A 16,349-nucleotide genomic window follows, 5' to 3' on the forward strand; every position below is an offset into this window, starting at 1 on the left:
CATTTGTCTTTAAGTTTAAAAGGTAAACACATAAAAATCCTCTCTAACACCTCCTGTTAAAGGAACAGCCTTCAAATTATTGAAGAAATGCAAATGAATCTCTTATGTTCTATCTCTGGTCTAGAGATCCCTGATTCTAGAACAAGTTTCTTTAGTCACTAAGGGAGATCTAAAAGTTTGTGTAGTTTAAAGAGAGTTCTGACTCACTGTTTCATTTTTATATGTGTAACATGCTGGGAAGAAATGGTTAAAAACACCATGAGGTTTCATATTTGAAACTAAACCTTAAAATCTGTCAAATGGAAAAGTAGTTTATTAAATTTTATATATACTGTAGTTCAGAGATAGCTCAATAAAATAAATGTTTTGTTTGTCTTGTAAAAACATTTAGAATTTCTTTCAATTAAAAAAAATTTATGAAACTGCGTCATCAAACTCTAGTGGAAATCTTTCCACAGCTGCTTTAAGGGTGTAGCAGACCTTTAACTCTGTCTACAATCTCAGAAAGCAAGGCTGGTCCTATTTCCTAACAAGGCATATGTGATGGAATGAAAAAGTGCTCCTGACACACTTTTATGATGGAGTCAACAACATTATTTAACTTATCTCAAGAAAAGATATACTAGCAGAGAACTGTCTCTTCAAACTCAAGCTTGCATTAAATCTTAGAAATCTACCTCTTTATTGCCACTTCTACACCAACAAATACCACGCATAAAAAAAAAAAAACTAATGGAATGGAATACTGGAAATTCAGTCTTCTCTTCTTCCGTCTCCTCTTAACTCTAGCCCAGAGGAAAAATCTGTTAAATACTGGCTTGATTACAGCACTAAAAAATATAATATTTAGGAAGCAATACAAATAAAGAAATTAGGAGAGAACAGGAATGTTTGGTTGTTGATTTTTCCCATCCAGGACCATTCATACCTGCATTCTTCATCACTTTTGATGAGGGGATCAGAGCCTACAGTGCCCACCAGGAACTTGGGACTAAGCAAAGGCAACCGCACATGCTGCAGAACCTATGAGATAATAAACAATATTAAAGGCACAAACGCCATCTGTAAGGTATTTAAGAGAATACATAACTCATGCTCCCCGACTGTGTTTCCAATTGTTTTGAGATCTAATTGGATGAATTAATTGATCTAATAAATAATGAAGGTGGAAGGCATAAATACAAACCTAAATTTATTCCAACCACCAGCTCAGTAATTAGAATAATCAGTATCACTTTAGCATGCTTCTTTATGCTTTCAGTAGTATAAGCTCTTCTAATAACAATCTAGAAGAATATACTATCAAATTGCTAAGGACTGTAATCATAATAACAAGAACATCAAACATGTCATTTAGTGACCACTTATGACCCGTATCATTCCTTTACTCTTCAAACTGTGGTGGGATTCCCAAATCATAGAGAAGGGAGACATGATAACTGCCATCCTTGCTTTCTTTTGTTAATTATGTACCATTTAGGTTCTGATTTATGCTATAGCACAAACCTAGAGTTGATGCAAAACAGAGGAAGCAAAGGAGCAAAAGGTTAATAATGATAAACACTTAAAATGTTTAACACTTAATCTCGTTGGTTATTTGGAAAAAGATGGTCTTTCTTACAGTCTAATACGAATGACAGTAATAACTGTTTCTTTTTTGCAAATCAAATATGTATTATTTTATCCAGTACAAAACAGTTACTTCAAGAAGCATTTCCCTGCATACCTGGGGTAACTGAGGACGTCTTTCTTGAATACTGTATTTAACCCAGGCCATCACTGCATTGAACACCTGTTCTTCACTGCGAACATTTAGTTCATCACTAGATATTATATCAATGAGTTGATTGGCTGGAAGCAACATGAACTCTTCACTTTCCATCACCTGTTTGAAGTTAGGTAAGAATAAAATGGAAAACATCCTGTGATCAGATTTGACTGTTTTAATATTTTTCTTCAGGATTGTAGGGCAAAGCTTTATTTCACAATGGAGCTGAAGTTCAATATAGTACCAGAGGACAAGAAAAGTTTAAAAAGAAAAAAAGATAGGTAGAGCACAGAAGGTTTTTAGAACAATGAGACTATCCTGTATGATACTACAGTGGTGGACACATGTTATCCTACATTTGTCAAAACTCATAGAATGTACAATGCCAAGAGTGAACCATATGTAAGTTATGGACTTTGGATGCTAATATGTCAATGCAGGTTCATTAGTTGTAACAAATGTATTTCTCTGGTGCAGGATGTTGATATTGGGAGAGGTTACGTGTGTCGCTTACTAAATGGACATGAATCTGAGCAAACTCCAGGAGATAGTGAAGGACAGGGAAGCCTGGTGTGCTGCAGTCCATGGGGTCACAAAGAGTCGGACATGCTTAGTGACTGAACAACATGTATGTGTGTGTGGAGACAGGGTATATGGGAACTGTACTTTCTGCTCAATTTTGCTGTGACCCTAAAACTACTCTAAAAAAATAAAGTTTATTAATTTTTTAAAAAGGGAACATAGGAGAATACAGATGGCACAATTAAAATTTAGGAAAAATAGCAATTTGTGATTTAGACAATTTAAGAAAAAAAGATGCTTTTTTTCTCAGTATGAAGTATCAAGATAAAAATTTATATTCAAAATAAACTATACCAAATTATAACTCCAGAAATTAAGAGGCATATAAAAAAATCAGGAAAAGCTTTCAGAGGAAGGTTAGTTGCTGAAAGGGCAATGTCTAGGACAGAAACACCAAGGGTCCAGTTTGAGAAAGAATGAGGGTGTCAGCATTTCTGTAAGCAAGAATGAACATAATGATATAAGCCATTAGACCCAAGAAAACCCCTCTGAGGACCACACCACTCAGATATATTCATATTCTCATATGTATATATGAAACTATAAACACATATAATTTATCTGTATCCAAGGTTTGGGAAATTGTCAGAATGCAGATGAAATGGCAACAAGGATGTTATCTGATTGTGCAATTCAGCCACAAATCCCCAAATCTTGTAAATCTTGTCAAGATTGTATGTAGAGTAAAAGGGACAGGGTGCAATGCAAACAGTCACTGCTACACTTCATGTGGCTTCTGTCTCATTCAGAACATTGTTCTGCCTGTGACGTCTATTAGTGTAGGAAGGATATAGTTTAAGAGCTCGAATTCCCACCATGCAACCTCTGATGCATATGCTATATTCTCTCAGGACAGGGCTACTTTCATGCTCATCAAAAAAATCAGAATATTTACCAGGATTTGAGATAAGCCGTAACAAGTTGACTACTTGGTTAAGAATTTTTTTCCCAAGCACATCAGAAACAAATACAAATCTCAAAACAATTAAGGGCCATACAAAGTCAGCTGTACTTATAGTAGAAAATACTAAAGAGCACTTCAATTTTTATGGCACACGTCTTCATATCATCTGAGTGAGAGACCCTCTGGGGCTCAGGAAATGAAATTGGAAACCTTTAAATTTTAAGTGAAGTTGCTTAGTCAGGTCACTTAGTAGTTAGAATGTCTGCATTGTATTCTCTGTAGCAGCGTTGTTGGATTTAGCAAATAATATATGGCATGATTATACTAAAAACTACTTGTTTATCTGGAATAAATTCACCTGGGCACCCTGTATTTTGTCTGGCAGACTTATGTTGGGGGGTGTAAAGTTAAGGGCCAGATTTGGGGTCTAGTTCCAGATGAAGTATGCTGACCTTTAGCATGCAAAACTTTAGCAAGGCTGTATTTCTTTCTTCTTAATTTTTCTTCAATCTGATTTCTTTACTAAAGACAAGCCGTATCATATATCTTTGTGAAGTTCCTTAACATTCTTTTAGGATCTTGTCAAGAGTATAAAAATGTCCCCCCCCCCAAAAAAAAATGTTCCCCAATTTAGTGATTATAAAACAAATATTATATAAATATCAAGGATCACCAAGTTTAAAGTTTATGAATAAACCATCCTGATATTAAAAAGTCACTTAGTGGAAACCTTAGAGGGCAAGAAGATAAAAATATCTGTGTGAGAAAATACTTTTTGGCACTAAGAGTAAAAAGAATACTTTTGATGAACAAAGATATTAATGATCTTCCATTAGGGCAAATCTAGCACCAAATTCTATCCTTGAACCAAACAACCAGGTTAAGAAAATAATGCTTTAAAATGCCCCCTTTTTATTTATTTTTGAAGTTTTTTTTTTTTAACATGGATCATTTTTAAATTCTTTATTGAATTTGTTACAATATTGCTTCTGTTTTATGTTTTGTTTTTCTTTTGGGCTGAGGCATGTGGGGTTTTAGCTCTCCGATGCATGTAGGATCGAACCTGCATCCCCTACATTGTAAGGTGAAGTCGTACCCACTGGGCCACCAGGGGAGCCCCCAAATAACTGCTTTTTAAAATAAAGAGTTTGCAGGAAATCTAAATTTTAAGTCCCACACTATTATGGTAAAAGCTTACTTTTAGTTTCTTCAGATAAATGTAGATGCAATTTGAAGAATGAATAAAGCTGAAAACAACAAGAATGAATAAGGAAAATATTCTAGAGTTGTAACAGAAATGAATGGTGAACTCAGTGGCATTGAGTTGAAAGAAAAAAGTTATGTTTATGAGCAAGTGTAACACTGTATGAATTAAATTTGTTGTTGTTTAGTTGCTAAGTCATGTCTGACTCTTTGTGACCCCATGGACTCTAGCCACCAGACTCCTCTGCCCATGGGATTTCCCAGGCGAGAATACTGGAGTAGGTTCCCGTTTCCTCCTCCAGGATGAATGAAGTTAGGCGTAAGAAAATAGAAGGAAATTAAATAGAGACTTAAGTCTGAAAATCATTTAAATGAGTCACAAGTGGTAAGCCCTAAATGGTGACTTTTTTTTTTTTTTGCATCGACACAGAACCATTCTAGTCCATGAATAAAGTAAGGTTTTCTTCACTGGGATTTCATTATATCAGGTTCACTTTGGAGACAGGGTTAGAACTGCAAGGGATTCTAAAACCTTCTGTACTATTAAGAATATTCTTCAGATATTTGTAACTACCTTAGAACTAAAACTCAAGCTATGTTTAAAGCAAGAAATTTTTAAAAATCAACTTTATTTAAAATGTACAGTTCAATAGATTTTGATAAATGTACACACACATGTAACCATTACCACAATCAAAATATAGAACATTACCATCATCCCCAAAGATTCTAAAGCAGGGATTTCTTAATCTGCGGTCCAATGACTTTGGCAAAGTATTTTAGAAATTCTCAGTGATGGCAAATCTTTATTTTTTGCAGAGTGGATTTGATTTTTAAAAATAGTGGAACAAAGTTAAAAGTCAAATCTGTTAAAGAAGTTGTGTGAAGTTTACGCTGAATGAAAAATTAAGTTTGACTGTAAAATACTGATGCAGTTAATTTTAATCAAGTATAAACTCCACTTAGTCATGGTTATTCCTCTTTTATATTTTGTTGGAATCAATATTATATTAAGGACTCTCCCATCTAAATTCACGGAGAAGGCAATGGCACCCCACTCCAGTACTCTTGCCTGGAAAATCCCATGGATGGAGGAGCCGGGTAGGCTACAGTCCATGGGGTCGCTAAGAGTCGGACACGACTGAGCGACTTCACTTTCACTTTTCCCTTTCATGCACTGGAGAAGGAAATGGCAACCCACTCCAGTATTCTTGCCTGGAGAATCCCAGGGACAGCGGAGCCTGATGGGCTGCCGTCTATGGGGTCGCACAGAGTCAGACACGACTGAAGCGACTTAGCAGCAGTAGCAGCATCTAAATTCATGAGAGGTACTGATCTGCAGTTTCCCTCTAGTGTCTGTGGTTTGCACATTAGGGTAATTTTGACCTTATTTGGCAACCTCCTGCATGTTTTTCTGGAAGATTTTATATAGGGTTAGCATTATTTCTTTCTGAAATGTTTGACATAATTCACCATCTGGGATTGCTTTTTTGTGGGAAGGTTTTAAAATTATTAATTCAATTTCTTTCATAGATATAGAGTTATTCTGGTTTTCTATTTCTTAAGTTTTTGTAATTTGTGTTTTTCAAAAAATTTGTCAATTTCATCTCAGTTGAACTTAGCAAAAGTTCATGATATTGTTGTTCATGATATTCTGTTTTATCTGTTTTAATGTCTGAGGGATTTATAGTGATGTCTTCTTTCTTATTTCTGATACTGGTAATTTGTATCTTCTCTCCTTTTTTTCTTGAGAAGTACAGCTAGAGGTTCATCAGTTTTTTCAAAGTAACATTGATTTTTGCTCTATCTTTTATTCTTTGTTCCTTCTATTTTGGGTTTAATTTGCTCTTCTTTTTCTAGTTTACAAACGTAACCATCAGAACAAAAAGACAAACCTTCCTATATACTAAAAAAATTAAGGACTGGTGGTCCAGTGGTGGGGAATTTGCTTGCCAGTGCAGGGGACACGGGTTCAGTCCCTGGTCCAGAAGATCCCACATGCCACAGGGCAACTATGTCTGTGTATCACAACTACTGAGCCCACACTCTAGAACTCAGCAGCTGCAACTGCTGACCCCATGAGCAGCAGTTACTGAAACCCACATGCCCAGCACGCATGGCTCTGCAACAAAAGAAGCCACTACAATGAGAAGCCCAAGCACTGCAATGAAGAGTAGCCCCCGCTTGCTACAACTAGAGAAAGCCCATGTGCAGCAACAAAGACCCAGCACAGCCAAAAATAAAACAAATACATCTTTAAAAAAGAGGATCTACAGGAAAGAGAAAATCATAACAGAAAAAGCAAATATATAAAAGGATTATAGATCACTTAAATAAACCAGTACAGAGATTTTTTTTAAGTAAAAAAATTTTATGAAATTGATTATAAATACAACAGCAAAAGGATTAACATGAATATGTAAAACAGGACATCAAAATGATAAAATATAGGGGAAGGAAGTAAGAAAATGTAAAAATTTTTAGAATGTGTTTAAGATGATATAATTACCAGTTTAAAGTAGATATAGTAATGGGTTAACATATTTGAAAATCAAGGTAACCACAAATCAAAAACATACAATAGATTCACAAAAGGCAAAAAGAAGATAACTCAAGCATAATACAAAAACCATCAAACACAAAAGGAAAAACAAAAAGAAAAGAATAAAGAAATACAAAATCAACTGGAAAATAAGGTTTAAAATGGAAATAAATAAATATATGTCAATAATTACCTCAAATGTCAACAGACTAAACGCTCCAGTCAAATGACATAGAGTGGCAGATTGGATAATAAAACAAAAGCCTAAAATATGCTGCCTACAAATGATGCACTTTAGGATGAAAGATACACACAGACTGAAAGTGAGGGGATAGAAAAAAGATACTTCAAGCAAGTGGAAATGATAAGAAAGCAGGGGTAGCAGTACTCCTACCAGATAAGATAGACTTTAAAACAAAGACCACAGAGAAAGATAAAGAAAGACATCATAAAAAGACATTGATAAAAAGATCAATATAAGAAAAGGATATTATACTTGTTAAAATATAAGTCCACAATATAGGAGCTCCTAAATACGTCAAACAAATACTAACAGACATAAAGGGAGAAATTGCAAGGAATACAATAACAGGAGACTTTAATATCCCACTGGCATCAATGAACAGATAATCTACACAGAAAATCAATAAGGCACCAAAGGTGCCTTAGGTCAGTCTACTAAGACAAAAGCAAAAATAAACAAGTAGAACCTAATTAAAGTTATAAACTTTTCCACAGCAAAGAAAACCATAAACAAAACAGAAAGACAATCAACAGAATGGGAGAAAATATTTGCAAGTGATGCAGTTGGCAAGGGCTTAATTTCCAAAATACACAAATGGCTCATATAGGTCAATATATTAAAAAAACAAGCAATCACATCAAAAAATGGGCAGAAGATCTAAATAGACATTTCTTCATAGAAGACATAGATGGCCAACAGGCATAAGAAAAGATATTCTACACTGTTAATTATTAGAAAAATGCAAACCAAAACTACAACGGGATATCACCTCACAATGGTCAGAATGGACATTATCAAAAGTTCTACAAATAATAAATGCTGGAGAGAGTGTGGAGAAAAAGGAATCCTACACTGTTGGTGGGTATGTAAATTGATGTGGCCACCATGGAGAGTATGGAGGTTCCTTAAAAAACTAAAGATATAGCTATCACACAATCAAGCAATCCCAGTTCTTGGCATATATCCAGAAAAGATGAAAACTTTAATTCAGAAAGATACAGGCACCACAGGGTTCACAGCAACACTATTTACAATAACCAAGACATGGAAACAACCTAAGGATCCATCAACAGATGAATGGATAAAGAAGATACGGTGTGTATGTGTGTGTGTGTGTGTATACACACACACAATGGAATATTACTCAGCCATAAAAAATGAAATAATACCATTTGCATCAACACGGGTTGACCTAGAGATTATCATACTCAGCTAAATAAGTCAGACAGATAAATATTATATGATACCACTTACATGTGGAATCTAAAAAAAAATGATATAAATGAATTAATTTACCAAACAGAAACAGACTCACCTCACAGACATAGAAAGCAAATTTATGGTTAACTAAAGTGGGAAGGGCAAGAGAAGGATAAATTAGGAGTTTAGGATTAACAGATATACCCTACTATATATAAAATAGATAAACAACAAACAATAAGGTCCTACAGTATAGCACAGGGAACTACATTCAGAATCTTTTAATAACCAAAATGGAAGAGAATCTTAAAAATAACCAAATATATAGATATTCAAAACTGACTCTCATATATATGTATATAAACTTATATGCTGTATCATACATTTTATCTATATAAACTGAATCACTTTGTTATACACCATAAAATAACACAAAATTGTAAATGAACTACATTTCAATTAAAAAAAAAGAGAAAAAAAAAGGGAAAGGGCCCAAATCAATAAAATCAGAAATGAAAAATGAAAAGTTAAAACCAACACCACAGAAATACAAAGGATCACAGAGACTGTGATGAACAACTCCATGCCAATAAAAGGTACAACCTAGAAGAAATGGACAATTTCTTAGAAAGGTACAGTTTCCCAAGACTGAACCAGGAAGAAACAGAAAATGAACAGAACAATTACCAGTACTGAAATTGAATCAGTAATTAAAAAATTCCCAACAAACAAAAGTCCAGGACAAGATAGCTTCAAACATTTTACCAAACATTTAGAGATGACTTAATACCTATACTATTCCCCAAAACTTCAGAGGAATACTTCTGCAGTCTTCTATGAAGCCATCATCACTATGACACCAAACCAGACAAAGATATCACACACAAAAAAGAAAATTACATGTTACTATCACCAATGAACAAAGACGCAAAATCCTCAACAAAATAATACTAGCAAACTGACTCCAACAATACAGTAGAAGGATCATCCACCATGATCAAGTGAGATTTATCCTAGGGATACAAGAGTTTTCAAACATCTGCAAATCAATCAATGTGATACACTATATTAACAAACTGAAGAACAAAAACTATGTGATCATCTCAGTAGATGCAAAAAAGCTTCTGATAAAATTCAATGTCCATTTATGATAAAAACTCTCCCAAAAGCAGGCATATAATACAAGCTGTATAAATGATAAACATATAGCTAACATCATCTTCAATGGTGAAAAGTTGAAAGCATTTCCTGTAAGATCAAGAATAAGACAAGGATGACCACTCTCACCACTTTTATTCAATATAGTTTTGGAAGTCCTTGCCACAGCAACCAGAGAAGAAAAATAAAAGGGATCCAAATTGGAAAGGAAGACATAAAACTGTCATTGTTGGCAGATGACATACTATACACAGAAAATCCTAAAGATGTGTTCAGAAAACTACTAGAGTTCACCAATTAATTCAGTAAAGTTGCAGGATACAAAATGAATACACAGAAATCTGTTGCGTTTCTATAAACTAACAAGTATCAGAAGGAGAAATTAAGGAAACAATCTCAATTATCATCACATCAAAAAGAATAAAATACCTAGGAATAAGCTTGCCTGAGAAGCAAAAGACCTGTGCTCTTAAAACTATAAGATACTGATGAAAGAAACTGAAGACAACACAAATAGACTGAAAGATATATTGTGTTCTTGGATGGGAACAATCAGTACTGTTAAAATGACTCTACTCCCCAAGGCAATCTATACATTCAATCCAATTCCTATCAAATGACCAATGACATTTTTCACAGAACTAGAACAAATATTTAAAAATTTGTATGGAAACACAAAAGACCTCAAATAGCCAAAACAATCTGGAGAAAGAACAGAGCTAGAGGAATCATGCTCCCTGACTTCAAATTATACTACAGAGCTACAGTAATCAAAACAGTATGGTGTGTGTGTGTGTGTGTGCGTGTGTGTGTGTGTGCGTGCACGCGCGCACGCGCGCTGTGTGTATGCTCAGTTGCTCAGTCATGTCCAACTCTTTGTGACCCTATGCACTATAGCAAGTCAAGCTCCTCTGTCCATGGGATTTTCCAGGCAAGAATACTGGAGCAGGTTGCCATTTCCTTCTCCAGGGGATGTTCCTGACCCAGGGATCGAACCCGTATCTTCTCTGTCAGCAGGAAGATTCTTTACCACTGAGCCACCTGGGAAGCTCAATCAAAACAGTATGGCACTGGCACAAAACAGACACATAGGTCAATGGAACAGGACAGAAAGCCCAGAAACACACCCACACACTTATGGTCAATTAAGCAAAACTAAGGAGGCAAGAATACACAATGGAGAAAAGACAGTCTCTTTAATAAGTTGTGCTGGAAAAAACTGGACAGCTACATAAAAGAATGAAATTAGAACATTCTCTAACATCATATACAAAAGTAAACTCAAAATGAATTAGGAGGTAGGGATTCAAATACATATGCTACTATATATAAATGGAGAAGGAAATGGCAACCCACTCCAGTATTCTTGCCTGGAGAATCCCATGGACAGAGGAGCCTGGCGGACCATGGTCCATGGGGTTGCAGAGAGTCAGACATGACTGAAGTGACTAAGCACGCACTATATATAAAATAGATAACCAACAAGGACCTATTGTCAAGCACTATATTCAGTATCTTTTTTATAATGGAAGAGAATGTAAAATAATAATAACAATCACTTTGTTGTACATCTAAAACTAACACAACATTATAAATCAATTACATTTCAATAAAAACTAAAAAAATAAACACCCCCCCCACACCAAAAGTTCTATGAATAATACTATGAATTAAACTGGCTGCTTTTGAAAAAAATAGAAAAAAACCTTCAAAATGGATTAAAAACCTAAACATAAGACCACATACTATGAAACTCCTAGAGGAAAATATCAATAGAACACTCTTTGACATAATCGCAGCAATATTTTTTTTGGATCCATCTCCTAAAGTAAAGGAAATAAAAGCAAAAATAAACACATGGGAGCTAATTACACTTAAAGCTTTTGCACAGCAAAGGAAACCACTGACAAAACAAAAAAACAACCTACTGAATAAAAAAATATTTGCAGATGACACAACTGATAAGGGATTATACACACGGAAAAGTTCGGGAGTAAAGGAATATGATGTATGCAACATACCCTCAAACTGCTGCAAGAAAAATATTTATATAATAAGGACAAAATGATAAAGAAAAAGTGGCAAAATGTTAACAACTGATGAATCTCGGTAAAGGGTATGTGAAAGATTCTTCTTTTTCCTACAGTTTTTTATATGTTTATATTTTTTTCTTTTGATTGTTTTTTCAAGTAAAGTTTAAAAATTATTTTTTCCAATCTGATAGGTTAAGAAATGTTGTTTTTACGTATTTTTTTAGTTATGTGTAATGGTATCTTTCCATGTTTATTTTACATTTAATATTTTTATATATTGCTTATTCATATCCTTTGCCTATTTTTCTGCTGTTTTTTAAATGGTTTTTCTCATTCAGTTTGTATGATCTTATAATAATTAGTGTTTCTTCTGTCATGTATGCTCCGAATATGTTTTCAGAGTTTGGCATTATTTAATTTAGTTTAAGGTGCTTTTTGCTTGTTACTGTTGTTATGAAAAATAACATTTAATTTTTATGCAGTCAAATTTATCAGGCTTCTGGGTTATATCCTGCCTGCTGCTGCTGCTACATCACTTCAGTCGTGTCCGACTCTGTGCGACCCCATAGACAGCAGCCCACCAGGCTCCGCCGTCCCTGGGATTCTCCAGGCAAGAACACTGGAGTGGGTTGCCATTTCCTTCTCCAATGCATGAAAGGGAAAAGTGAAAGTGAAGTCGTTCAGTTGTGTCTGATTCTTAGCGACCCCATGGACTGCAGCCTACCAGGCTCCTCCGTACACTGGATTTTCCAGGCAAGAGTACTGGAGTGGGGTGCCATTGCCTTCTCCACATCCTGCCTAGAAAGGCCATTTTTACCCTAAGCCTAGTAATGCTTTCTTCTAGGACTTTTAGAATTTAAATTTTTAGGTTTATTTATCCCTTGAGAATTCCCTCTGTTTAAAGAGTTTATTTTCCCCCCAAATAACCAGTTTTACTAATGACATGTATTAAACAATTTTACCTTCCTCCACTGACTTGATCAAACCAGTCAATCCTAAAGGAAATCAGTCCTGAATGTTCATTGAAAGGACTGATGCTGAACCTGAAGCTCCAATACTTTGGCCACCTGATGCAAAGAACTGACTCCTTGGAAAAGACCCTGATGCTGGGAACAATTGAAGTCAGGAGATAAGGTGGTTGGATGACATCACCGACTTGACGGACATGAGTTTGAGCAAGCTCGAGGAATGCTGCAGTCAGGGAAGCCTGGCATGCTGCAGTCCATGGGGTTGCAAAGAGTCAGACATGACTGAGTGACTGAACTGAACCACTGACTTAAAACATCTATTTTTGGACTCAGAGCTACACCGATTTGCTGTCTTTAGTTTCAAAATGTTTTCACATTTCTTAAAGACAGTGATTCTAATATTGAATTTTAGAAACTTCCTGGATGTTCTACCATAACTAGTTTTCCCTTGGTATCTAAGGAAGATTGGTCCCAGGACTGTTTCCCACTCCACTTCCTCCATATCCCCAGGATACCAAAATTCCTAGATGCTCAAGACTCATATAAAATGGCATAGTATTTACATGTAACTTATACACATCCTCCCATATACTTTAAGTCAACTCCAGATTAATTATAATACCTAATACAATACAAATGATATGTAAATAACTGCCAGCACCTGACAAATTCAAATGTTACCTTTGGGAACTTTATTAAATTTTTTTTCATATTTTTGATCCACGGTTGGTTCAATCTGTGAATGTAGAACCAGCAGATATGGAAGGCCAACTGTGTGTATGTATGTACGTATGTGTGTGTATATATCCTCCTTCCTATACAGTCCCTGCCTTTGCATTTCATGATGCTCATGCTGGTTTTTCTCCTCTCTCTATTCTAGTTATTCCCAGTTTTATTTGCCAATTGCTTTTTCACTAATCATCCTTCAATACTGGAAAAACTTGAGGGCTTTTCTCTCCTCCTACTAGGTGATCACATTGGCATCGATTTTTTTAACTTTGTTTATGGTGCTTTTTGTGAAAAGAAGCAAAGTGAAAAGCAAAGGAGAAAAGGAAAGATATACCCATTTGAATGCAGGGTTCCAAAGAATAGCAAGGAGAGATAAGAAAGCCTTCCTCAGTGATCAATGCAAAGAAATAGAGGAAAACAATAGAACGGGAAAGCCTAGAGATCTCTTCAAGAAAATTAGAGATACTAAGGGAACATTTCATGCAAAGATGGGCTCAATAAAGGACAGAAATGGTATGGACCTAACAGAAGCAGAAGATATTAAGAAGAGGAGGCAAGAATTCACAGAAGAACTATACAAAAAAGATCTTCACGACCCAGATAATCACGATGGTGTGACCACTCACACTCACCTAGAGCAAGACATCCTGGAAAGTGAAGTCAAGTGGGCCTTAGGAAGCATCACTACGAACAAAGCTAGTGGAGGTGATGGAATTCCAGCTGAGCTATTTCAAATCCTAAAAGTTGATGCTGTGAAAGTGCTGCACTCAGTATGTCAGCAAATTTGGATAACTCAGCAGTGGCCACAGGACTGGAAAAGGTCAGTTTTCATTCCAATCCCAAAGAAAGGCAATGCCAAGAATGCTCAAACTACTGCACAATTGCACTCACCTCACATGCTAGTAATGCTCAAAATTCTCCAAGCCACGCTTCATCAAGACGTGAACCGTGAACTTCCAGATGTTCAAGCTGGTTTTAGAACAGGCAGAGGAACCAGAGATCAAATTGCCAACATCTGCTGGATCATTGAAAAAGCAAGAGAGTTCCAGAAAAACATCTATTTCTGCTTTATTGACTATGCCAAAGCCTTTGACTGGGTGGATCACAATAAACTGTGGAAAATTCTGAAAGAGATGGGAATACCATACCACCTGACCTGCCTCTTGAGAAATCTGTATGCAGGTCAGGAGGCAACAGTTAGAACTGGACATGAACAACAGACTGGTTCCAAATAGGAAAAGGAGTACGTCAAGGCTGTATATTGTCACCCTGCTTATTTAACTTATATGCAGAGTACATGATGAGAAATGCTGGGCTGAAAGAAGCACAAGCTGGAATCAAGATTGCCGGGAGAAATATCAATAACCTGAAATATGCAGATGACACCACCCTTATGGCAGAAAGTGGAGAACTAAAGAGCCTCTTGATGAAAGTGAATGAGGAGAGTGAAAAAGTTGGCTTAAAGCTGAACATTCAGAAAACTAAGATCACGGCATCTGGTCCCATCACTTCGTGGCAAATAGATAGAGAAACAGTGGGAACAGTGGCTTACTTTTGGGGGCTCCAAAATCACCGCAGATAGTGATTGCAGTCATGAAATTAAAAGACACTTACTCCTTGGAAGGAAAGTTATGACCAACCTAGACAGCATATCAAAAAGCAGAGACATTCCTTTGTTAACAAAGGTCCATCTAGTCAAGGCTATGGTTTTTCCAGTAGTCATGTATGGATGTGAGAGTTGGACTATAAAGAAAGCTGAGTGCTGAAGAATTGATGCTTTTGAACTGTGGTGTTGGAAAAGACTCTTGCGAGTCCCTTGGACTGTAAGAAGATCCAACCAGTCCATCCTAAATCAGTCCTGGATGTCCATTGGAAGGACTGATGTTGAAGCTGAAACTCCAATACTTTGGCCACCTGATGCGAAGAGCTGACTCATTTGAAAAGACCCTGATGCTGGGAAAGATTGAGGGCAGGAGAAGAAGGGGATGACAGAGGATGAGATGGTTGGATGGCATCAGTGGCTCAACGGACATGGGTTTGGGTAGACTCCAGGAGTTGGTGATGGACAGGGAGGCCTGGCGTGCTGCGGTTCATGGGGTCGCAAAGAGTCGGATATGACTGAGTGACTGAACTGAAGTTGTTATAAAAGTTTTAAATTTATATACAGTCAAACTTATCAGTCTTTTCTTTTATGGCTTCAGGGTTATATCCTGCCTAAAAAGGGCTAAGACACATTTTAACTATTATAACTTCATTACTTTGTTGTTGGGTTGTGCTCAAGTCGCTCAATCATGTCTGATTCTTGTGATCCCATAGATTGTAGCCTGCCAGGTTCCTCTGTCCAAGGGATTTTCCTGGCAAGAATAATGGAGTGGGTTGCCATTTCCTTCTCCAGGGGATCTTCCCTACCCAGGAATTGAACTCACATCTCCTGCATTGCAGACATTACTATGTTGATAACTACTAAATTTTAATCTCAGCCTAATCTCTTTTCCGAGTTACAGACTGATATAAACAGTGACTTGCTCAATATCTCTACGTAGATATTTCACAGGTGTCTCAAACTGAATATATCTAAAATGGAACCCATGGTTATTCCTCCTCACGCTGTTTCCCTCTCCATTACATTTGTAGTACAGATTCCCAGAAATGGGATTGCCAAGACAAAGAGCATGAGCAAAATGTGTGTAATTTTGATATACTGCTCAGTTTCCTTTCAGAGGGGTTGTATCAGTTTATACTTACACTAGCAATTAGCTATTTCTCCATGTTCTTGTTAACAGGCTGTGTAACCAAACTTCCGGATATTTGTAATCTGGTAGATTACAAATTTGTATCTGATAGATAAAAAATAGTACTTTGGTGTAGTTTTAATTCATGTTTCAGTTATTATGAACAAACCTGAGCAGATTTTCATATGTTTAAGGGCAATCTGAACTTCTTGTTTACTACCCATTTTTAGGTCATTGGGCTAGGTTATTGACCAATAAGGAGCTCTTGATGTATTAAGGAGATATC

At 36.1% G+C, this 16,349-nt stretch overlaps 1 protein-coding gene across 10 annotated transcripts in view; it reads right to left on the minus strand.

The window, feature by feature from the left end:
* KLHL20 (kelch like family member 20) overlaps window positions 1-16,349 on the minus strand; it is a 52,157-nt gene that overhangs the window by 19,229 nt on the left and 16,579 nt on the right. For all 10 annotated transcript variants that reach the window (XM_081493769.1, XM_081493764.1, XM_081493766.1 and 7 more), the window contains 2 exons: window positions 1,727-1,885; window positions 929-1,023 (listed from right to left, as the gene is read on the minus strand). In XM_081493769.1, coding sequence (XP_081349895.1) covers window positions 929-1,023; window positions 1,727-1,885 — 254 coding nt within the window. The remainder of the gene's footprint in view (window positions 1-928; window positions 1,024-1,726; window positions 1,886-16,349) is intronic.

Source organism: Giraffa tippelskirchi, chromosome 5 (genome assembly GCF_054371585.1).
Source record: "Giraffa tippelskirchi isolate mGirTip1 chromosome 5, T2T-mGirTip1v1.2.pri, whole genome shotgun sequence".
Classification (NCBI taxonomy): Eukaryota; Metazoa; Chordata; class Mammalia; order Artiodactyla; family Giraffidae; genus Giraffa; species Giraffa tippelskirchi.